At 40.4% G+C, this 25510-nt stretch overlaps 1 protein-coding gene across 1 annotated transcript in view; it reads left to right on the top strand.

The window, feature by feature from the left end:
• The first annotated feature begins 8824 nt into the window (after positions 1 to 8824).
• The window catches only part of LOC146000558 (pickpocket protein 28-like), a 107821-nt gene continuing 91135 nt past the window's right edge, over positions 8825 to 25510 (top strand). Inside the window, exons 1-4 of the mRNA XM_083138306.1 lie at positions 8825 to 8839; positions 9827 to 9934; positions 12648 to 12808; positions 17130 to 17324. Of these exons, the coding sequence (XP_082994432.1) occupies positions 8825 to 8839; positions 9827 to 9934; positions 12648 to 12808; positions 17130 to 17324 (479 nt within the window). The remainder of the gene's footprint in view (positions 8840 to 9826; positions 9935 to 12647; positions 12809 to 17129; positions 17325 to 25510) is intronic.

Below are 25510 nucleotides of genomic sequence, written 5' to 3'. Positions count from 1 at the left end.
TGGGATATCATATTTAGTAAAAAATTATGATCAAAAATACTTTCTTCATTTATTATCTGTGCAAATCTCTGAACAGCGTAAAATGGTGTAATTTGCAGCTTCAAAATTCAGATAACTTTTAACAAAGGATAAATTTTATAGCACGTCTATAGACAGTGGCGTAGCAACATATCGTGAGGCCCTGGGCGAGATTAGAATGTGAAGCCCCCATCTATTCTTTAAATTTGAATCGATAGAAAATCTTCAAGGACGTCAGCAAATTATCATATTCAAATATTAATAGTAATAATAAATGACTGATGAAAATGCTATTTAATAATATGCCACAGAAAATTTACACTTGGCAGAGGTATATTCTTGTAGCACACTGCTGGAATTTTCCTTAACGAAAGTAACAATAATAATACGTTTTCAAAGATGTTCTTCAGGCACTAAGACATAACTGAACTATCCTTAAATATGCTATTATTATTATTATTTGAAAACATCAGAAATGCAAACTACGAATCTTTAAATGTAACCTGCATTATTTTCAATGAGTTTTTCTTTGTCTCCTTATTTAAAAATTCATATGATGTATATGTTACAAACCATAGTATAAGAAGAAAATATTGAAGGACGCACATAATTTTTTTGCGTAAATGTTTCACATGAGAAATACGACAATATTTTTTACTTTTTTCGCGCACCCTTAGGCTTACGGCCCCGCCCACCTATATGTTACGCCTCTGATTTGACTTATTCATTCAAATTATAACGTTAAACTAGAATTTAAAGTCAGATAAAAACAGAATGTTTTAATTCTATTGCCCGCAAAAATTAGCCTTTTCCCATCTATTTTTCTCACTTCTATTTATTTATTACATTTATCGTATCAACCCCTTGCAACACAAGGCCCCTTCATGAGGAGGCCCCGGGCGGTCGCCCACTTCGCCCACCCCTTGCTATGCCACTGTCTATAGATACTATTACTTCGGACGATAGGGCATTTCCCATAGATAGACAGTTCTTTATTTATTGGACGAAAGGAATTAGCCAATAATTTGTGACAGATTTCAAGTCATAGTACTGAACATTATAGTAGTTTCACAATTATCCGCTAGATGTCAGGAAATATTTTGTCGAGTGGGAATGACTGATTTTTAACCACAGGGAAAATTTCATTTGTTGCTTTAGAATGCTTGCGAGTTCTATTAGGTCTTGAAAGACTATATAAACCATGTTTACACACATGACAGCCATTGCGTACATATTTATATAATAAATCAAGTTATAACAGCCGATACAGGTATTGTAATATGTCACATCTTTAAAAATCGTCCAAATAGATTTCTCTGTTTCATTTTGTAAATGTGGTGAAACCCGCAATCTCTTTTTTGGGGGAAGTTGTTGGTTGAGTCATCTTGGTGATTCCTTACAGCCTCCTAAAAATCGAAAGACAAACTGTATGTATAGCAGTCATTCCATTCTATGCGAAATCAACACAACCCAGAACCTGACCGTTTCCAATTTTTATGGAATTTGAGGAGTTGATGCATGGAACTTAGTAACTGTGAAAATTTTGAGTTTCGTTTGTCTTTAATTGTAAAATTATTCAAGGTCAAATTCGCAGAAAATGCCCTTTCCGAGTTGTTTAGCTATATTGAATGTTCTGTAACTCTGCTCCTATTTGGACTAGGAAATTTAAATAATGTTTTTTATGCAAGGAATCGAACAAGCTTTCCAATGATATGTGACAAGCCTACCTTTGGATAAAATGAAAATTTTGGCACGTGACCTTGATCTTATATCTTGAAAATCTCAAAACATGTGATCGGCAAGAATCGTAAAAAAATATATATTTGCCGCATTATGCTATACTCTGAAACATACGAAAAAATCAAACTGGGACTGCAATGGGATCAGAAGATACAAAATAATATGTATAGCTATGGCCTCATTAGAATAGGATATACCGGTCTCCGTGGCAGAGTGGCTAACACAGCGCGCTATGATGCCGGGCCGCGGGTTCGAATACCAGCCTCAGCATGGGTGTTCTTTGTGAATAAACCAAACCAATCAATTAATTTCGGATACCAGTGTTTTCTCTTTCTTCTGACAGTACGCAAAGCCTACTACCGGCACCTTTTCTCATGGAGAATAACACTTAATAACAGTTTGTGTTAACGAACGAAATATAATAAATAATCAAGTACAAACGTGCAGTTATCAAGTTGAATTAAAATTTGAAAATAATCATTTTTATCGTCAAACTTATCGGAAGTATCAGCTCAGCACCTTTCTACCAAAGCAAAACAAGAAAACACTATTGCAAGTATGACTAAAGACACCAGTTAGATCTATTTGTACTAAAAGTCACAGACAAAGGTGGCATAAAAACTTACCTGAGAAGAAATGTTCGTTCATTAATGTTGACACGATTTACTTTCGCCAACCAGATGACGCGGTATCTTCTGATCAACAATTATCGAGTCCCGTGAAGCGCACCTTCTGTTCTTTCTCGGAAAATTCCAGGATAAACGTGAGTTTCTGTTAAAGAACCGAAAACTGCACAGTATCATCGTAAACAAGGTTGAAAACTCCCGCCCATCCGCTTGAATTCCGTATGTTTACCAGAACCGGCCTCAATCATGGCTGCTCGATCCCACAATGCAACAGTAGGGGGTTATTCCTGAGTAAACAAAAAATGATCGATCAGATAAATCGATTATTGATGGCGGGGAAAGAACTTCCGGTTTGGCGAATTTTCCAATGTAAACAAGTGGAATACACATCTTCACACAGCTTATTTTCTTATAAAAGATCGGAAACAAAATGGATCACTTGAAAATTTTGAGTGATATAGAGAATAAAGGTACCTAGAAAAGATTGGCAATTTCCTTTGGATGCAGATATAAGGGACAATACTAATATTTTCCAAGGCAATGTTGATCTTCGACCAACAGTTTCGTTTTTGAAAAGACTTCTCGAGGTTGAAATGAAACTTACATTAATTATAAACATTGAAATACTTCGATTACAACAGTAAAATAAATAATAATAATTACAATGGTTAAAATTATTGTTATACACTAATAATATATACCTAACTAAATAAATTTTATTCGAATTTTATTATTGTTGTTGTTTATTATTATCATGCTCGGTACACAAGCCGAGTGAATATCCAGCACAAATATTTTCCATTAATACTTTTACATTTCATAGTTACTATACTGAAATGCACAGTTATTGTATTTTGTTATTAACTTTTGCAAGTGTCGTTCAAGAAAGGACTTTAGAAGTTACAAAAAATACTCATCTAAAATTATAACTTGAATTATGAAACTGTGAAACCACTTATTCTTTGTATTAAATGGTACAATATGAAAATACAACTGGTTCCTGTATTTTTCACCCATTTTTTCGATCTAATGCATATTTTACATTGATTACTCTGTTCGAATACTAACCAAGTAAACTTCATTTCTGTTGTTAACAATAAAAATAACGAACTTTCAGCTATTTTTGGAACTTGAAATGAAGGATGCCAATTTCCAGGGCGGGAGAGCAGTGCCGGATCTACAAATCTTGGGCCCTCCCGCAAAATATTACCTACCTACCTTTATACACACACCCACACACACACACACACACACACACACACATATATATATATATATATATATATATATATATATATATATATATTGAGGTTTTGTTTTAAGTCCACTTTATGCATAGAAAGGCTAATCGAGACTGGACCTACAGTTTAAAGTGGGATCCGAACCACTATGAGCCTCCACCGGGTATCGAACTCGGGACCTCTTCATTACAAGGTGACGACGCTACCACTGCGCCATCGGGGAGGCCCTCACAAATACACACACACACACACACACATATTTCTTGATCTCACGTTGACAAAGTCACATATAATGGCCTAGAGGGTGATTCAAAAGTCCCTTAACACCCCCTACAAAAAGTAAAGGAGTTAGGCTGGGTACAATTGGTCATGATTAGAGCCCGGATTTGTAAGCGAAATGCATATTCTTTTCCAGACTTCTAATGGTAAGGAGAAAGGTTATACTTCGTATTACATACCTTGATGAGCTATTTAACTAAGGTTGAAAGTGCTTATAAATGCTTATTTCTGCAGGAAACGGTTATGCTTGCTTATTTTATGATTTTGGTTTAAAATAGCATATTTTACCCAAATCTGAAATATTTTTCAATCCTATTACAATCACACGATGGCATCGGGACGACGAGATCAATGCTTCTAAATAGCCGCACGGGAGAAACTGTATCCAAGATAAGATACAGTACATCCATAATAATTTTTCCAAATTACCTGATACTATAACACAATTGAAAGCTCGAAATAATCCATTGCAACATTCGCTTTCTGTCATTGATGAAATTTCAGTAACGTTGTCTTCAGAAACTCACGGTGTCTCTAAAAATTGTGTCCGACAAGTTCAGTCAGGTATTACTGAAAAATCCCGTTTACAAAACAGTGTCAAATTTATAAAAATATTTCTGGTGAAGAAACAGACATTGGAGAGGATTTCACCGAAGAAGAAATGTGGTGTTTTTCACATGCGCCTGTGATGTCATGCTACGTGGAAATAACATTTTCAGTGTACAAATCATTCTTCACTGACAGACGCAGGAGCTTCACACAAGAAAATCTCAGGATGACCTTCCTTACATACTGTAACAGCATTGAATAAGATAAGAGATTTAATAAACAAATGTTTTTGTTTTTTTTCAGATTTTCCTGTATTTGTTTATGCTTATTTCGGTGCTTAGTTTTTCATTTTTTGTGCTTATTAACTTGCTTATTTTACTGTTCGATTGTGCTTATAAATCCGGGCCCTAGTCATGATAGAAACAAGTTAGGCTCAGGGGGAACCACATTGGTGTCCGCTATATTGGTGGCCGCCATATTGTATTCAACTAAAAACTTTTAAATGGGAAGGGGTGATGTGATATATATATATATATATATATATATATATGCACTGTTTTCTCACACCTGATAATGATACATTTGTTACAATCATGCAGTCATAACTTTTTCCCGATTAAGATAGGTTGAAGAAACCTTCACCACTGCATTTCTCGTGAAATTCCAAACTGATTTGATTCTAGTCTGACTGCCGCGCGAGAAACCCGGGGTGGATGATCTGAGGTGGGAATTTTTCCTGCTTTGTCCCCGCATAAAGCGACTCTAGGCCTCACCCAGCCTCAAATCAAAGGGTCCTCGTGTGGGGGGTTAAGGCGACCGCATTGTGGTGCTGATCTGAACACATCACCTCCAAGATGGCCGACATCGAAAATATGAGGGGTCGTACCCCCACATACCCTAAATGTACCTTCATGGCACTGTGCAATATGCACAGGGAACTTTAACTTTATCTTTACCTGTATAGCTATATTGTATTCGTTTCTGTACCCCTGAGTAACTAAGGTTATTTTTTACATACGCACATACGAACTCTCTACTATGTCAACGGCTACAGGGCCCCCCTATGGGCTCACTTGTCTCCGGGGCCCCCCGCACTGCGGCGTTTTGCACAGGGTTGGCAAAATTTGTGTTTTTTTAAAAAGAACAAAACAAACTGTTTTTTTGTTTAAAACATGTTTTTTTTGTTTTAAACATAGTTTTAAACATGAGTTAAAAAAACATGTTTTAAACATGTTTTAAACAAAACAAATTCAACCTTTTCCCAGTAAATTATAGTTAAAGTCGTTAAAGAGAAAAAATACTCATTTTTATGAGTACAATGGCGACAAGGACAGTTTATTTACCTTTGGAGATAAGGTTTACCATACTGCAGGGTAGGGGTGTGGGGTACAGAATTTTTTGGGTCGGGACGGGGAAAATTCTCAATTTCCCGAAAAAGTCGGAAAATTTTCGGGACGGGATGTGTTCGAAATTTCCCAAAGCTCTTGAAATCTCGAATTCTACATGTAATTTCCATCTTAAGTGCTTGTTTTTGCACTTCTGGTGCAAAACCACAATGCAGAGAATGTCTAGAATTGACGACGTTTTAAAATGACCATTCGGAATTTCCAGACTGCTTGGGATCCCAAAACGTCGGAAAGTCAGGATCGGGACGGAAATTTTCTTTCCCGATCCCGGTCCCGACTTTTCGGGATCTCGCACACCTCTACTGCAGGTATAGGCGCCGACTCCATGGGGCTTAAGGGGGGGTCGAGCCCCCCAATATTAACAATGTGGGGGCAGAGCCACCCAAATAATTTTGCTTAAGAAGATCTAATGTATTATTTTGCTTCTCTTGTAAAGTTTACTCTGAACTGTGCCACATGAACTTAACTTTTAATACACATTTAAAATTTTCTACACCATCAACTTTGGTGGACTAAAACCGCTAAACCATCAACTTTGGGGAGGCTATGACCAGAGACAGCAAAACGCATGATTTATTACTAGTATATACTAAGTATGTAATTATGAGTATTGTTAAAATTTTTACTAAACATGAGTTTCAAAAGACGATGTGCATGAACTAGGGTACTGGATGGGACATTCGGGCTACAAATGGCTCTCGCATGACATTCAGAACGAGATCGTTGATATATTAGGGAGATCTGTTTTGCGCTCCGTGGTAGCAGATAATAAAAGTCGGGAATATTTTGCTATTATGGTTGACGAAACTTGTGACATATCCAACCGTGGACAATTAATATTCTTCATTCGAACTGTGAATAAAAAAATGACATTTTTGAGGAATTCATGGGCTTTTATTAGGGGTGTGCGGGACGGGAAAAATTTTCAATTTCCCTACTGAGTCGGGAAATGTTCAAAATTTCCCGAAGCTCTGAAAATCTCGAATTATACACGTTATTTTCATTTTAAGTGATTTCTGGATTAAAAACTAACAATTTACGGTAAGTTCCAGAAATTGACAATGCAGAAAACGTCGAGAAATAACGACATTTTCAAATGAGCATTCGGTATTTCCCGACTGCACGGGATCCCGAAAATTCGGGAAATCATTTCCCGAAGTCCGGATCGGACTTTTATGAGATTCCGAACACTGTGGCCAAAACTTAAAAAAGGGAGAGAGTGAGTCATTCAATAATTTATTTCAGTGATCAGAGCCCCCCCAATAATTTTGACAAGTCGGCGGCCGTGACTGCAGGGACAAAAGTTGTGGGTAATAGCCCCCCTTTTTCCGCCACTACTGAAGTAGGTTAGGATTTATATTCATCTAAATTTCAAGAAACTAAATATTATAGAATTCCTATCCTCGTCCTGAAAAAATCACGGTGAAATATTTCCTGCTGCCTGAACAGTTTATATAGCAGAAAACAACCTGCAGTGTCATAATAGATTCTCCAGATGATTTTTTTCAAAGTACAAAATTATGTTTCCAAAAGTAAGCATCTGCGCTTCATTCAGTTATACAAACCAATGAATCGTATCGCAAAAGAAAAAAAATCACGTCACGATCAAAATCACGCATTGTGTATTTAGATATTAGTTTCCATTTCAAGCTTCCACCAGTCTCAAACTTACAGGACGATACGAAACAAGGAACTGAGAGGTTTCGATTTCTACAGTAAAGCACGGGTCTTTCTTGTCGCACAACAATCTTGCTACCTTGTGCATACATTGCTAGCCTGCCTAACCTAACAACATAGGCATTTAGCGTAAAATTATAAAGCTTTCTCCTGTGACGTCAGAACATAAGGTTGCTCAAGTGTTGTGCGATAAGTGAGACCTGTAAAGAACGGATTAATTGACACAGATTCAATGAAAAACAGGGTTGCCAAACAAAAAAATTATCACAGACTATAAAATATCTACCACCAAAATGTGTTTTAAACACTTGTAAAAAAAACATGTTTAAAACAGATTGTTTTAAACGTTTAAAACATTTGTAAAAAAAACAAAGCCGTGTGTTTTAAACGTGTTTTAAACATGCCAACCCTGGCTTTTTGCAACTTGTAGATCCGGCACCGGGGGAGAGGTCGACTGACATACCGACGCCCATGGAGAGAACTCTTACAAACAACCAAAAGGCAAATGCGTTATAATATAATTATAAATAGTTTCAACTTTTACATTTAGTCAACACATGTGCGTTAGACAATTATAATTTTCGAAACACGTAAAGTATTTTCATTTGATTTGATGAAGAGCCGACTTCAGAGCCTACTCCCCAGGGGTGCAGTGGTGCCAGGGCGCCACCCCGGTACTTTTTTTAACCTCTGGGACCGCCCTGGTTCTTTATTGTTATAACTATTTTTTCTTTTAAAAGACTTCCTTAAAATACATATATGTAGGCCTATATCGAAAACACATTAACTGATATAATAAAATACATCTACTCTGTTATGAATAGCCAGTAAAGCAACCGTTATTTAGGCGAGAGAATCAATCAGCTGGCTGCATTGTGTCGACAATGGAAGTTAAGACCGACGCGGCCAGTGACATTTTCGCTCGCAACAATGGATTTTAGTTGCGATAAGATGGTGAAGCATAAAAGGGAGAATTTGTGGCTGACTATCACTAGCGTATGTTCTTTTGTTTTTAGCATTTGCATTGTGAGTTTCGAGGTGATTGAAACGTCATATCGGTCGCGCTCTGATTTTCTATTCGAAATGAAAAGAAGGTGTGAGAACAAGGTTACAAATTATTTCCAAAAAGTTAAAAAAAAAAAAAAAACAGAAAATAGTACTGTGAGTGACAATGGTAGTGATTCTGCAGTACTGGCTGTACATAGTGTTAATCCTTCACCGAGTGTATCACACGTAACACCGGCAACAACCACCTCAGAAACGGCAACAACAACAGCGACATTCCAACATGAAGCCAATACAGGTAATGTTTCGTGTTCTGATTTTCCCCTCTACATGGTCTGAGCAACAATGGTTGGAGCGTAAGCAAAAACATACATAGTTGATAGCAAGAAATGGGTATGTAGGAAGTGATGATTGTTGCTCCATAGATTACTTAGGACCTGATAAAAGTCAGGGATCATCATTAAGTAAGGAATGGGTTAAGTGACAAGTTTCATTTAATGGCACAAATAAGGAACAACAGTTGAAATCTTTAAGAACAAAAATTTCGGCCCACCAGCTAGTTATGTGTAGCACATCAGAAGGTAACACAAATTCTTGCTGCATCTAAAAAAACATAAATTTGAAAATGCTACTTTAAAACAAAAGGAGCATTTGATTGATGCGACAGAAAAAATCTTCAATACTTCATACTATTTAGCTAAGAAGGTTAGACCATTCAGTGACCATAAGGATCTAATCAATTTGCAAAGGAAAAACTGTCTTGATGTGGGTTTAACCCTTCATTCTCGTTATAGTAGTACCGAAATAATTAAACACATATCATCTGAAATGAAGAAGAGGTTAACATTGAAGTTAAATTCCGAAGACAATAATTTTTCTCTCCTATTAGACGAATTTAACACGTCTATTAAATAAGAAAATATGAGGTTTATATATAAAGCTTTAAATATATTGTTCTTATTTTTCGCTGTTACAATTATTACTTTAACCTATGATTTATCCTCTATTTCGTAGTTTTTTAATTATTAATATGCAAGTTGCATATAAAAATGTTCTTGTATTTTTATAAACCAAATTGGAATTCGGCATTGGCTGCATTATGGGAGAAATTGGAATGTTACGATAATATTTATTCAATTTATGAAATACTGTGCAGTGAATATGTCTCGAAACAGGCGCGTTAGTGACACGAAGATGTCTATTATGAGAGAACACCGAAAGGAAGGGACCGCCCTGGTAGAGTAAGATTATTTCCATAACATCCCTGACTGTTGTGCATTTGCAGCTTGGGAGCGAGTCACAACTTCCGAAGAGCCAATCGACAAACGAGCTACTGGAGTCATTCCAACCCGGCACCAATCGCGGACCCTCTTCCTCACGCTCCTCGCTGTCGGTAGGCTCACTAGCTAGACTCGCGCAGTCAGCCAGAGCTGTTCCGAAAATAATCTGACTCTACTATTTATTTTACCACTGCACCACTGATTTTTTCGTATCGGGTCTGTCTGAAAACGATGCATAGAACAATTGTTTGTTCCCTATCTCATGTTGAAACCAAAAGCCACACAAATACTGTCGCCTTTTCCGAAGAAACTGCCATTACACCTTTGAATTCAATGTTATCATTTTCAAAACCGGAAGTGCAGTCCCCGCCAGCTTCAAGGAAGCACAGAAATGTAAACATCCGGTGAATTGCGCCCATACAGGGGTGTCCCGCGCCGTAGCCATGCGGTCTAAAGCTTGATGCACACCGAGACGCCGGAAGCGCGACACAGAACGGAACAGTTTCGCTTCCGGCGTCTCAGTGGGCCATAACTATCAAGATAACCTGCAGACTTCTAGCTTAAATTAGGTCTCAGTGCACGAGGTCCTTAAGGCAGGGTTGTTAAGGTCCATGAACCCATAAATTCTAGCGGGTTCTATTGGGCTCCGTTGCAGGAACGGAACCTTTTTCCTCGCACAATTTAAATCCGGTCCAAGTTGAGTATTGTTACATTGAAAATAGGTTCCTGGACCTTATTTTAATTGTTCCTGAAAAAGGTTCCTGGACCGTATTTAAATTGATCCGGAAGAAAGGTTCCTGGACCGAATTGAAATGCTTTAAATTTGAAAAGGTTATACACTGACTACAACTCATTTACGTTTGCTGATTTTCTCTCCCAGTCTGGGATTGAATTTATTTACAATTCCTGGACCAGGAGAGACCGATCCAAAGTTGCCTTCTAAAAATGTCCGCGAGTACGTTTTACATTGGAATGTCACACTGCGGTTGTACAAAACGTAGCGCAGGGAATAAATCAAAACGCTGTTGTTCTCTCGTGGGCCAGGTTCAAAAACTTCCTTGTCGAGAAGTTACTATAAATAACGCAATGGACCATATTAGTGTGGCGTCACATTGAGTTCAAACAAACCCGGCGCGTGTTGCTCTGGCATCCGATTCAGGAAACGCAGCCAATAGGAACCGTTGATGAGGTAACGTGAGGCTGCTGTGTTCCCAGCAGATATCGCAACGCAACAGGGACAGCCACTGCTGCTACAGCGAAGTGAAGGACGCGAGAGAATGGGGCTACATGGAGAGGGGCAACGTGACTGCAGCGTTTGCGTTTTGCCCATTTCTACCTTGTACCTTAGATTCTCGAGACAGACAGCACCTGGATTAGTCTTTCATGCTCACAAGTAGATAATGTTTATCCTCAGGTCCGTATTCGATCCAAGTTGCGTATTGTTTAACTTCAGTGCGGAACTTGGACCCTATTTAAACTGATTCGGAAAAAAGGTTCCTGGACCGAATTTAAATTGGTTAGGAAAAAAGGTTTCTGAACCGAATTGAAATACGTTACAGACAAAAAAGTTCTTTACGGTCCAGAACCAGTTTACGCTTGCTGATTTTCTCTCCTGGACCGGAATTGAATTTATTTAAAATTCCTGGTCCTTTCACAACTCTGCCTTAAGGTTGAGTCTCCTTGGGGAACCGTAATAACTTTTCTCTTGAGACTTAGACCTGTGTATGGGACCGGTAGCCAGCCGCCTACCGTCGTGAGGAAATTGGGGAGCTACGAATGAGTAGCGTAACCCGGTCATGGAAACCTACAACAACAAGCACTTCGGCAGGTGAGGGTGAGGCCCTTGCCCTCAATGGCTGTTGCGCTACGGGTTATATACAGAGGTAGAAAAATACAGGGCTCCATAGAACCTGAAAATTTTCACCTGGCGCCTGAATTTTCAAATTCAGTGCTATAAAATATATATTTTCATATATTTTGAGTCCGCTTATTGAAATTTTCATTACCTTGTCTTTAAAGTAGGCTAACGAATACAGTATGTTTTTTTAATGTTTGTGTGTTTCCTGTGTCAGGTTTATAATTAAATCAGAATAGTAAACATATTATAAACGTTACTAGCCGAATTTTGAAATCTGCGACGATATGATAGATCTGCCATGTATTGGAGTGTATTACATAGTTGAACCTTCTTTAGGAAGGCCTCAGGCGCAAAATAATTACTTTTAATGCAATCTTGTATTAATCAATAAATTAAATGTTTTGAGATCATATTTCAAAATGTGTAGCTTTATCTTAATTGGATTCATGGCTTTCTTAGCTGGTATTTGAGGGAAAAATGGCTCCTGAGCACTGGCGCCGATTAGGGGGGGGCAGTTGCCCCCACTTTTCGCCACTTTTGCGCCCGCACTATGCTAAATCTTATCTAAAAAGTGAAATATACTGTCTTTGCCCCGCCCCCCAACTTTGGCACCTTGCCCCCCCGGTTTTGGAACCCAATTGCCGCCACTGCTCCTGAAGATAAAGGGCTGGCGTCTGAATTAGGTTTAGTTTTTTCCTATCCCTGTATACAGGTACACACTCACACACACACACACACACACACGCACATATGACGTGTTTACTTGGAAGGAAAACACGAAATATCAAAATAACGAATGAGAAACGTTCTACCTGAAGCACAATCAATGATATGGCACTTGATATTGAATAAAATATGAATCCATCATTGATGTCGCTTGCTGACACATATAATTGCGTTTTCTACCGAAGTCACGCACTGCCTCACCTGCTGATTGTTTATTCAACCAACACCTACCCCTACTTTAGAGGTCACACTTGCTAGTGGCTGCCAAAGAGGCAAGATACACAAGCCCTCGGGACCAGTGCGCGCACAGAATGCTATTGAAGCTGATTCGCGAGTATCTGGACTCGAGTACCATTCATGGTTTCAAATATCTCACCCAGCCAGGAAGGAACATTTTTGAAAGGTATGTCGAATTGGTACTCTTTTAGACTTCTACTGTTTTTATCGTCAAATTTGACCAGTGCTAGACGGTCTTGTATACAGAGAAAGAATGCGGTTTTCAACTTTCAATAGCCGGCCTTTGTGGCGGAGTGGTTAACACAGGGGACCAGGGTTCGTATCCCAGCCTGGACATGGGTGTTCTCTTTGAGTGTTCTTTCATCAGTTCCATCATATCATCACTCATCCTCATCTTCGCTATTAAAGCCCGAACGAAGAATAAACGTCAGGAAACACAGACTTTTCGCCTCCAGTTGTGGGAGTTTCAAGGGTGGAAAAGCTATGCACCCTTCGCTCGCATTTCAGGAAGAAGCAGGGAATCGGAGTCCCATTCATTCCCTTGCTACCATTAGACAACCATTAGGCTTCGCCGTGCTTAGCCTTGTTGGGGGTGCCATCACTCGAAACGAAACATTTGGCAACGCAGAATACGACGAGAATTTCCGACCACGACAACTGGACAAAGCCGATTAATTCAGTGGTTCATGTAACCAAGCCTGCCTGGCATTCGATGGAAAAGTCAAAAAATAGAAATTTCAAGTTCGTTCTTTTGCCGTACAGGCTTTAGCTAAAATTGGCAGAAAGGCGAAGTAAATCAAACTAAAGCAATCATTAAAATGTGGAATGTGAAGTAATGATTGCAAATATCGGTACGGTATACCTTTTAATTCTCTTGTAAATAACAATATACTCTTGTGTATCAATGTTGTATATACAGGGTGGAAGAGAGGTTAATCCTTTAAGTTCAGCCTTGATCATCTCTACACGCTGTGAAAAATTGTCGATGTTTTACGGCGACACCCTGTATACAATTATGAATAATGTTGATGATGCTTAACCCTAGCTTCGTGCCGTACGAGAAACTTACTTACCTTAAGGGGGAAGGGAGCACACCCACACTTTTCTTATTACTAAAATTCAAGAAACTATTTTGTTATTGAATCAGTGCTTCCTTTGTGGATTATATGTGCAGTCATTAATTAATTATAATAATTACAAAAAATACAATTATTAATAACAAATAATAACCAATTATTGCATGAGTGTCACACACATATGTTACCATTCTCTAAAAACTCACAAAAATCATAATAATTTTTGTTTAATGCCTTTTGTTTACAGAGGTGAGGTTGTTTTATTAATTATAATAATTACAAAAAATGCCATCATAACCAGCCAATTGTACACTGTCACTGGCATTAGTGTCTCGAATGACACGCATTCAAAAATAGCTCCTGATAGGCCCACATAGTGCATTTTACCTCCTACTTACATTAGATTTATGTTCTTATGAACAATACTAATACAGAAATATTGTAAACACCCTAGGAACAATATAATTTATTTTAATTTTTCTTAATAGAACAATTCACAATTCAAAAATCGAGAAAATACAGGGTGGGTCAAAAGTCAGGCTATGTAGGGATTTACAATATATATCTTCAATGTGTGCACCTTGAACATCGATGCACTTGTGCGACGTTTCCAGTTCTTCAGAACCTTTTGCAGAACGTCCAGCATAATCATATCTGCACATTGAACAATGCGTTCCTTCAGACGCTGGATGTTATTGATATTAACTGAGCAGACGAGCGTCTTTAAATTATCCCAAAGGAAAAATCCATTGGTGTCAGGTTTGGAGACCGCGGTGGCCACTCAACGGGACCACGGCGACCGATCCATGCACCAGGAAACTGGACATTCAACCATTCACGGACTTTAACCCTTAATGAGGAGGGGCAGTTATGTAACCTGACGTTTGACTCACCCTGCAGAGATGGCGGGCCTGACAGCCCACTGAAACGCCCTCCCTTGCCCGGGAAAACAAATGCTACCACTACCTAGATAGAGGCGGCAAAATCTCCCTCGGACAAGTGAAATAGCGTTACGGTCCAGGTTGAGTTCGTGTATAGGGACCGGTGACCAACAGTGCATAGCGATTAGCCATATCAAACAGAAAACAAAAACATATACTTTCAAATTACCACCTATTTACCTGTAGCCGGGAAGCGGCTAGCTGCATACCTGAAAATCACGGGTAGCGACACGTGTACGAAATGATATAGCCCAAAATTAACATGAAAAATAAAAAGTATATTCTATTCATAACCAACAAAAATCAATTTACTACATCTCCCCCTCTCTCGCTCACACTTTCACTCACACATTCAATCATTACGGGGTCATCAACACAAAATGATACATGAAATGTACAGGTTTTATGACGACAAGCCCTGATTATTGCATTCGCATTTAATTTTACCTTGACTATTGTCTAATCAGGTCATTTGTGACTTTTGCTCCAGTGCTACTTCAACTTACTAGCCAGCCCTTACTTAAGTTCACCTTTAAAAAACAATTAGGTCGGTGCGGTGACAATAGCTTATTTGTCCAGCATAAACAAAAGCGTCTCAACAGCAATTACGCTCACGTGGGCGGACGTTTTCCTTTTACTTGACCTCACGTGGCCCTAAACATAACAATAACCTCCGTTGAGTGACGCAAACATATACTCTCTAGCAGGCGGGACTTCAACACTTCGCCGCGACGAGCAATTTATATTACCAGGCAAATACTTTAACAAATAATCACATACGCGACCTGACGTAGCTAGCAGCGACACAGCGCTGACACATAAAAAATGAGCAAACCTCAAATAGATTAAACAATTAAGCGGGCGGCGCTTTACTCTATTAGTACGCACTTTAAACAAATACAAAGGAGCACAAACAACAGCGAATTTAAGATCATTAAAAATAAATCACAAGAAATAAGTAAAATTGACCTGAGGCAAGTAAATTACAAATGATAAGCGGAACGGGAGTTCGGTATGAAGCTTGAGTTGTGTGGGCGTTTTCAAAATGTTGACGAATTTCTAGGGCCTTCTCTAAATATCAATCGAGCCGGTACGTGTTGACATTCACACAGATGAATACATTACCACCTCTCAGGTTCCAAGGTGCATCCTGGCGTCTTCATGGGCGATTGAAATCACTTAGTAAGCACACGAAAGGTTTTCCTATTCTTCCTCGGTCGCGACGACGAAAATGCGAAGAGCGTTCATGCATCAGGTTCCTCGGCGGATCAGTGACGATGGGTCGTCGGCGTCGTTCGGGAACGTCAATGGGCTCGGCGTCTCTTCCTCTCGGGATCGGTGAACATCTCCGCGGTCTGGCGCGGTTCGGACGTCGCATCTGGGCGGTGAGCGGTCGTTCTTGGCTCGTCGGCGTCTTCTCCATCACCGTCGGACGATCTCAAGCGTCGGGACATCAACAGGGCGGTGTTCTACATCTCTCTCTCTGTGTGGCGGCTGGTAGGCATCTGGCGGCGTAGATCGGGTTTCTTGGCATGTTGTAGGCAATGGTCGGCGTCTCGGCTGGCATCGGGCGAATCGAGGGAAACCCCCCTTCTCTTCTCAATTCCGTTAGCCCGCCATAATTTTCGATGTTCCTCGTTTCACAAGAACTATAAACGGCGTAAGATTATCACGGAAGCACAGTCTCGCTTCAACTTCCTCCAGCGGTTGGGGTAAGCGCACTCGTATAGACTTACTGCCTATCACACACTGGTGTTCGCGAAACACAACAAAGTCCACGGTATACGGAGAGGTGGCACGGAGGCGCTCTCGCTACAAGAAAAACTGTGTGTCGAAAAAGCATGTCCTTCGTTTTATCCGGATTTCGAAAAAGGACGCTCGGCGGTCGTTGAAGGGACGCTTCCGGAGAGGTCATTCCACTTCGCTCCATTGTTTCCTAGGCTGGACAGGGTCGTGCTCGAAGTTTGGTTCCTACGGATTAAGCTTCCGTCTCGCTGGCGCCCAGAGCTCAACTGCAATCAGTGCCCATAAACTGATCGATTACAACCAATTCGATCTGGCATCCGTAATTCGTGCTTGATCGCGATGAAACTCCACACATCCGTCCTGGCACACATGTTGCTGCGCTGGTAAGAGTTTCACATAAATCTGACCGCTGGAAACCGAGATATTTAAATTGTTGTCGTTACGGTCGAATTTCCTGAGCTTTAGACGCAAAACGTGACCTTCCTGGCGCTCGCCCGTCATACACGCGAATTTCTCCTTCCTCCCGTTGGCTTGGTACATCAAATATATATAGATACAAATAAAGGCACTCAACACCTTGATTAAGCACATTTTTTCACCGCTATGGATCTGAATAATAATGATAATAATGACGACGGTAAATCTGACTGTCACACCACCCTCACCCCCTTTCTGGCAAGTTAGGGTTAAGAGATGTTTCTAATTTTTTTCATCGTTACTGCAGGTTGTTTTGGGTCGGCTGCCTGAGCTACAGCCTGTACGGCACATACATGATGTTTCTCGGTACCTATTACAACTACGAGAACAACGCTATCACCTTCACCGTGGATCCCGACTACATGAGCTGGAACACAACCTTTCCTTCCGTCTCCATGTGCCAGACAGAAGAATCGTGGAGCCATGTTACCTACATGAACGGGTAAGTTAATTTCATGTATTTTCTTCTGTTATGCCTGAATCACACGAGGCTAGAATTCCAGCGCTACGACGCCAGGGGTCCCGGGTTCGAATCCCGGCTTGGGCATGGATGTTAGTGAGTGTCCATTCATCAATTTCAACATATCATCACCATTCCCATCTTCGAAAATTAGCCAAAAGTGGCACAAAAGCGAAGTAAAATAAAGCAAATGAATCAATCAAAGCTAGATCTCCTTATGGATTTTCCAGTTGGACTTGGACTAGTTGTGTGGTACTGGAACAGCTGCTAGTTTTCGCCTCACATACTTGTTACCGTACTTGTCAGTATACATTTGTTCCCATACGACATTGCTCAGAGCAGAGAAGATAAAAAGATGGATGAGCGATTTGAAGAACGTTGTAGGAGCTACTGCTGTTATTGAAAATTAAAATAATTAATAGAAAAACATGGATTAGAAATTGGCTGGATAGAAAATGTGGTAATCAATGGGTACTGAACAAGCTTTTTAATGAACTCGAGTATGCATATTCATGAATGAGATTCAAAGGATTCACTCATAGAAAAAATATTTTGTTCAACTAAATACAATACATCAAACATTTGATACATTTGTAAGGTAAGGATTTCCAATATCGGCTAATCGTATTTGTCGTGTACATAACTTTTGATTAATTCCATTAATGAACACGGGAGTGCATATCATCTCTGTTACATTTTCTTTCATTGAGGAGCGAACAAAAACAACCAACGCTCGGAAACAACAGACAAAAAAAAAAGACTTTCTCTCGCCAAACTCACAGATTATCTCCACGGCACTAGATTTTCGCTCTGATTGGGTGTTCCACAGAATGTTGCAGATAAAGCCAGTTGCAATTAGAACACTGCCTAGTTGTGAAAACCAGTCAAGCAGTCAGCCTGGCAGCCATTATATCCAATCAGGTAGTAAGTTTAGCGCCAACTAGGGCATTCCTACTGGGAACCAGTTCTGTCTAATTCGGTCTTTCGTATTGCTTCTGCATATTTGTAAATGTAGATTACACATGTCCAACATGTCCTAAATCAATCAATCAATCTACATAATACGTGGGTGACACTAAAAGTTTTTAGATGCGGCAACACTGATTGCAGCAATACATTGTCTCTAGGATATGTTGAAGTTAGTAGTCTGTGAAGTGTGATAATGCTGCAGAATTTATAGTTGTTAATTGTTGTGTGCCAGAAATTAGTCAATTATTGTCGTGTCTGTACAGTAAAATAGATTTAACACGGGAGCACTTCAGAGCAATGATTTTTTACGATTTTCGAGCAGGTTTAACGCAGCAGCAATGTTATGAAAGGCTCCGAAATGCATTTCAGGAGGAAGGCCCATGCCGTGCGACTGTGTTTAACTGGTTTTTAGAATTTCGACTTGGACGTCAGAAACTCACTGATGAATTACGTGATGGTCGTCCTGTGACAGCAACTTCCCAAGAAAACGTCGACAGAGTGCGTCGTATGATAGAGGAGGATAACCGGTTGACATATGCAGTTATTAGTGCAACACTGGGTATTGCTATGAGTCAGGTTCAAACGATCCTGCATGACCGCCTTGGTGTCAGGAAGCTCTGTGCCAGATGGATCCAACACCATCTTACTCAGGAGCAAAAGCAGGCACGGGTCACATGGTACATGAAAATGCTGGACAAATTTAACCAAGGACAATCAAATGCTGTGTAGGCTATGACATCGTAACAGGTGACGAAACTTGGGTGTACTGTTATGAACCCGAGAGCAAACGACAGTCGACGCAGTGGATCTTCCCGGATGAAGACCCACCAACAAAAGTCAGGAAGGGACGAAGTGTTGGCAAACAAATGGTTGCCACTTTCTTCAGTCGGACGGGCCATATTGCAACAGTGCCGCTACAGGGACGTCGGACCGTTAATGCTGAATGGTACACTACGGTTTGTTTACCGGAGATCGTACGGAAAGTTCGTGAAAAACGCCCACGAAGTCGCATTATTGTGCATCAAGACAATGCGCGCAGCCATACAGCAGTACGAACAATTGAATTCTTCAAAGCCTCCAACATCGAAGAAATGACTCATCCTCCTTACAGTCCCGACCTCGCCCCTTGTGATTTCTTCCTGTTCCCTAAAATCAAGGATACATTACGAGGTTCTTCATTTCCTACTCCCGAGGAGGCAGTCACCGCCTTCGTTCAGTGCATTCAAGAGGTGCCTGCAGATGTGTGGTCCCAGTGCTTTCACACTTGGTTTGAGCGGATGAACAAGTGTATCAACTGTCATGGAGAATACTTTGAAAAATTATAGCATTCATACTTTTGGTCTCCAGTGTTTTACTTGCGCGTGTCTAAAAACTTTTAGTGTGACCTATCGTACATATATTTTTTTAAAAAAAAACCTAAGAGAGAGTTCTGAGAACTTATTCCAAAGCACAGAAAGCAAACAGACTATGCTGAAGAAATTAAGAGCCCTAGAACACCCAGCCGTCAAATAGGAGGAACAATGCACCAGCTGGGAGCACAAAAGAATATTACAAACTAAACCATTATCGTCCATTTTTTAACCATTTTGTAGTAGAATTGAGCTCACGTTTCTCTGAACACAGTCAACACATTGCAAAATTCCAACAACTTATTCCAAAAATAGGAAATGACTATCCCTCATTCAATGGAACAGTATGCTAAAATGTTGGATGGCCTGGTTGATAGATTGGATTTTGATAGCCTGATCATACTTAGCCCTGCTATACGTTCCGGATTTTCCGGGACAATCCCGGAAAAATACTTTCCTGAACGTTATTTATATTTAAATGCGTAATATTGAAATGTTCATTTTACTAAACAATGTAACTGTACTACGTAGAAATTTTCAATAATCTAACTGTACATTGAACCGCTCCCTGTCGATAATTTATTATTTTAATAGAAAGAATATAAATGGCCAAGGTTCATGTTATTAATGTAGTGGTGCTGGACAACCCTTCTCCAAGAAGATACTGCAAAGATATTTGGCTTCACGATACCGCCGCCGTCTGCTGGCAGCGCTGAATTTCAGTTGCAAATCTCTTCTATCTTGGCATTTTCAAATGTTCGTACACATACATTTTCACACATTGGAACAACTTTAACCAACAACTTGCTGACCCATGACGTATATTTAACCTGTGTTGCTGGCTTTCTACCTCCGTGATTTTAAACAAATGAACAACAAGTGCAAAAATCAAGTGACCTACTCAGCAACCATCTGTACTGCGAGCTGTGCAATTGCGTGCTTCGGTTCTTGGCGCTTTCGAACTGTACTACGTGACGTCACTTCCGTCAAGACCATACTTCAAGTCTGTATTTTGTACCTTTCGGACAGAACCTACATTCTCGTCTCTACACCCAGTTTGAGCAAAATTGTTCGAACGGGTTCCATAGGGCTCTGTAGGGCAACTTTAATTGTGGCCAGTTAGTACAATGCGATCCGTGAATATTACCGTGCAAATTGTCCATGACTATTTTCATTAATTTTTCTCTTACATCCTACGTGTTCTTAAGCGATGAATTTTTATGTATGCTGGTGCAGAAGTTGTCAACAGTTTGTTTTGAGTTTTCTTTTAATTCTTGAAGCTCTTTTTAGGTTAAAGAAAGTGCACGAACATGATGATGGACAATATGCTGCACGGTAATACTCATAGATCCCACTGTACAGTACATTATATACATTTCCTGCTTTGTCATTGCTTTGGTCCTGCCATTAGAAACACAAAACGTCACACTGCCAGCCCAGAGATAACAATACACGAAACAAAATAACAAAAAGCATGATGTATTGTCTGCGATAATGTCAGCAGTCATTTGGAAATATCTGTGTAGCAGATCGGTACAATTAATTTTATTCAAGGTTTCATACTCACACGAGAATGAAGAATGTCGTGAAATTATAAATCTCCCTTCAAATATTGTTGGACTATAAATCAATGAGAATGTAATTTATTTGCCACACAGTAGAGTAAATATGTACTTCTGACCACAACTTTGATTTCTTGACCAAACGACTACAAAAAGTTGAAAAACTCACTTTCTCTCCCCGTTCCGCGCCTCATTTAGTGCGCTGACGATGTTTCACGGGCGCAAAAAGGCAGTGATGAGTGAAAGATGAGCTCTCATTCTCTCATCCTTCTCATCTTTCTCATCTTTCTCATTGTTCTCTCATTCTCTTTTTATTCTCCTCTCATCCTCTCATTTTTTTTTATTCTCTCATTTTTTTATTCTCTTATTTTCTTATTTTTTGAAAGATGAGTGCACCTTATCGTAATTTTCCAAGTCTGGGACCAAATGTTTATATATCGTGACCTACGTAAACCTCTCCTCTCATTCTCTCATTCTCTCATTCTCTTATTTTTTGAAAGATGAGTGCACTTTATCGTAATTTTCCAAGTTTGGGACCAAATGTTTATATATTGTGACCTACGTAAACCTCTTCTCTTATCCTCTTATTCTCTCAATCTCTCAATCTCTCAATCTCTCATTCTCTCTACCTTTAGAATATTGTCGTCAACATTAGAGATGAAGTTGGAGTGCTGGAATCAACGGGGCCAAATGTTTATATATATCGTGATCTTCGTAAACCTCTCCTCCCATCTTCTCATCCTCTTATTCTCTCATTTTCTAATCTTTTGAAAGATGAGTGCATCTTATCGTAATTTTCCAAGTCCGGGACCCAAATGTTTATATATATCGTGACCTTCGTAAACCTCTTCTCTCGGGGAGGGAACGATGTACCATACACACACACACACACACACACACACACACACACACACACACACACACACACACACACACACACACACACACACACACACACACACACACACACACGCGCGCGCGCGTATGTATTGTGACGCAAACAAACAAACAAACAAAATAATAATTGCTGTTTTTTAGAATACCTGGCCCCTAACCCGCCAGGGTGCGTGGTGCCCAACCCAAAAAGGTTCTAACGGCTACGGCTCTAGATAACCGCACCTCTGTAGAGTTTCACGTGTTTTTTTTTTTCCCCCAAACTTCCATGAAGCCCTACAGAGGACCTCCGTAATGCATGCAACGTGTACTAACGACTCTAGTGTTATTTGATGTTGTGATATTTTTGGATATAGAGTTTTATTGTGAGATATAGATAAAAATAATTATGTTTATTATAATATTTTCTTGATGAAGATGGAGAATATGTGCGTGTTACAAATAAAGTTGCATGCTTTTTTTTCTAGTGTGTGTATGTGTATATGTGTTTTTGATGTTTCGACAGCATCTGAAACGATAAAAAAGAAATTTTATTGTTAATTTTCACGTGTAAAAACAACAACAAATTTTTTTGTGCAAATTTTCTGATTGTCTCTCGTGCTATAGTGCAAAAAAGATATTGTAACTTATAACTAATGAAATTGACATTTGTAACTGATCTGAACTAGTGAAATTCGTATTGTGCTATTGTAACTGATTGTGCTAGCACTAAAAATTTCTTATTGTGCAAGAAAATAGATGATAAAAACTTGTTAAAACTGCTCTGTGACCCTCTCATTCTTCACGTCGTAGGCGAAGGACTTCTCTGCAATCAGGATGACACTGCATAGGGTATCCTCGGGCAAGGCATCGTGGAACTCGCAGACGACCTTGATGTTGGTTCGATCGTTGACCACAACCTTCTTTCTCTTAGATGTGTTGATGACGGTCATGGGTCTCCGTGTTTTGAACTCGCTGGGCGTGTAGTACATGTCCACACTTCCCTCGGTCACGCGTTTGTAAGCCGAAAACGCTTCGTAAAGTTTGAGATAATCGTTTTTGGTCATGTCGAGGTTGTAATTCTCGCGCGGGAACACTTCGTTGCGTCCGTTCTTCAGATAAACGTTCTTGATCTTGCAGTCGTCGAATTTGCTGGAATCTTTTTCCTGATTCTTGTCCCTCCCGGTCTGAAAAAGCACTACGACGAAATCTGGCATGTCGAACTGTATGTTGTTGAACTGCGTCGTCACGTCGAATTCCATGTGACTTCCCGTCGCCATCTTCTGCACGCACTGGTAACCGTGAAAGTGAATCGGTACCTGCGGACTTTTCAAGATCTCCGCTTTGTACTTGAGGGCATAGTTTGTCTCGTATTCCACCACCGGCATTCTCAATTCCATGCTCCGGATGATGCACTTGGCTGCTTCGGGTAAAGTGTTGGCTATTGGTGTGCCGTCGGCATTCAAGTTGGTGTATCGCATTATTGCGTTGTTATCGTTGGCCGCTCTTCGAAACGTGACTCTCAGTCCTCCCTTCCACATGATCTCCTTGTAATCGGAGAAGAAACCAGGCAGCAGACGCATGGGAAAGAGCACCGTGTGACTTGTTGTCGATATTTTGGTCCCGGCTTCGAATCCTCCCGCCTGATAGTATGCTGCGTCCGTTTTGGATAATTTCAACGTTCCCACTGCCGTCGACGTGATGCCTGGATAATCTATTCTGTCAATGACGGTGTTGTGTTTCCTCACCTCCACCTGCGAGAACAGGTGAGGCACGAAGTTGTCTACGAGTATCAAGTTTGCTGCTGCGGGAAACGTGTCTCCGCTTTCTTTCTTCACCACGTCGAATTGAAGGTAGAGGTCTGCTCTGTGAGGATGAACGAACCCGTCGCCTACGTCAACGTCGTATTCGACCTCCCTGTTTGCCTCGTTGAGATTGGCAAACGTGCGACGGTTGGGAGGGAAAGATTGCAATTCGTAACTTTCGATTTGCTCCATTTTATATGTATGGTTATTTATTATACGTTGATCTCCACGATGGCAGTAGTTGTTGCACCTGCGAAATCCATCACGTCTCCTTTCTCGTTCGTCACCACCAACTCTATGTCGTCTATGCGGTTGCGACATACTGGAAAATAGATCGGCGAAGAGGGCGTGTAGATGATCGGTTCCATGAACTCGGAACTTGGTTTGAAAGTGGCGATGATTCCCGTCTGCTTGTGACTTCCCAGTAATCCGTCCGAGGATTTCGTGATCATGCCTTCCGCCACGTTGCAGTGTACGTTCAGAGTCTCTATGGCCAAAAATTTAGGAATGTTTGTTGCCACGTGCTTGATGCCAGCTTCGAGTTTTGTGTTGTTCTCGAAACCTAAAAGTTCTCCTATGGTGCCCAGGTCCACGGTCTCCGTCGCGGATAGGATTTCCACTCTGTGCGTGACCGAATTTTGAGAAAGGTACGTGCCTTTGGGTAATTGAGCTTGCAAAGTGGAAAGATTGTATTGTCCTGGCGTGACGACGATGTGTTCGCTTCCGACGCTAATTTTGTTGTTGTGCTGCGTAACATTAGGTATGAGGTACATGCTGTAGAATGCACGCAGAGCCACGGATTTAGGATAGACAATGTCGTCGTGCAGCGTGAGTTTCAAGATTGAAGATTCACTCGTGAGATGGAACACGCCCATCCTAGTGATGCTGTTTGAGGTTCCACAATGCTTTCTGGAAATCCTCGATCGTAGGGTTATTTATTTTAGAGAGAAACGCGAGCACGGAGAGGCAGAGATGACCGCAGTTCACGTCTCCGAAATCTTGAATGCGTTCGTCGTTGTAGTATATAGAGGTTTTGTTTGTTTTCAGATAATGAACTAAATTTGTAGGTGGAACACCTCCGAAAGAATCGAAAACGAATGCTTTATCATTGTCGTTTTTGTGGTAACATATCCAATGCGTGCCTGGATTTTCTTGACCGTCCAAGTTGACTACTCCGCATTCTCTTCTTTTAACGCTTGAAGGTAACGAGTCGGACATGAAAACTCCTCTGAAGTATTTGATTCGTAACGGTTCGATCAGAGATTCAATGTCTCGGTTGGTGAGTGCTTCTGTTTCTTTTTTTTAAACTTCTTCATCACGCCCTTCCCCTTCTTCTCCATGGCCAGGTTGTGACGTTTCTGTTCTTCCAACTCGGCTTTGTTCTTCTTCGAGTCGATGACGGTTTTCGCGATGGCGGCACTTCCGCCAGCCAAACTTCCAACGGCCCCCAATGCTGCTAGGATGGCCGGGATGCTGAATATGAAACCTCCGATCTTTTGCTGTTTCCGCGAACGCTGCAATCTTTTCAATTGAGGTGTGCTGAGCAGCAATTTCATTCCATGTCCTTTCGACAAGCAAGAACGTTTCTTCTCGCGTTGTTTCTTGGTGAG

This window comes from Lepisma saccharinum, chromosome 16 (genome assembly GCF_977018435.1).
Source record: "Lepisma saccharinum chromosome 16, izLepSacc3.1, whole genome shotgun sequence".
NCBI lineage: Eukaryota > Metazoa > Arthropoda > Insecta > Zygentoma > Lepismatidae > Lepisma > Lepisma saccharinum.
Note: the sequence above shows the minus strand (reverse complement) of the source record. Positions and strands in the feature narration are given on the sequence as shown.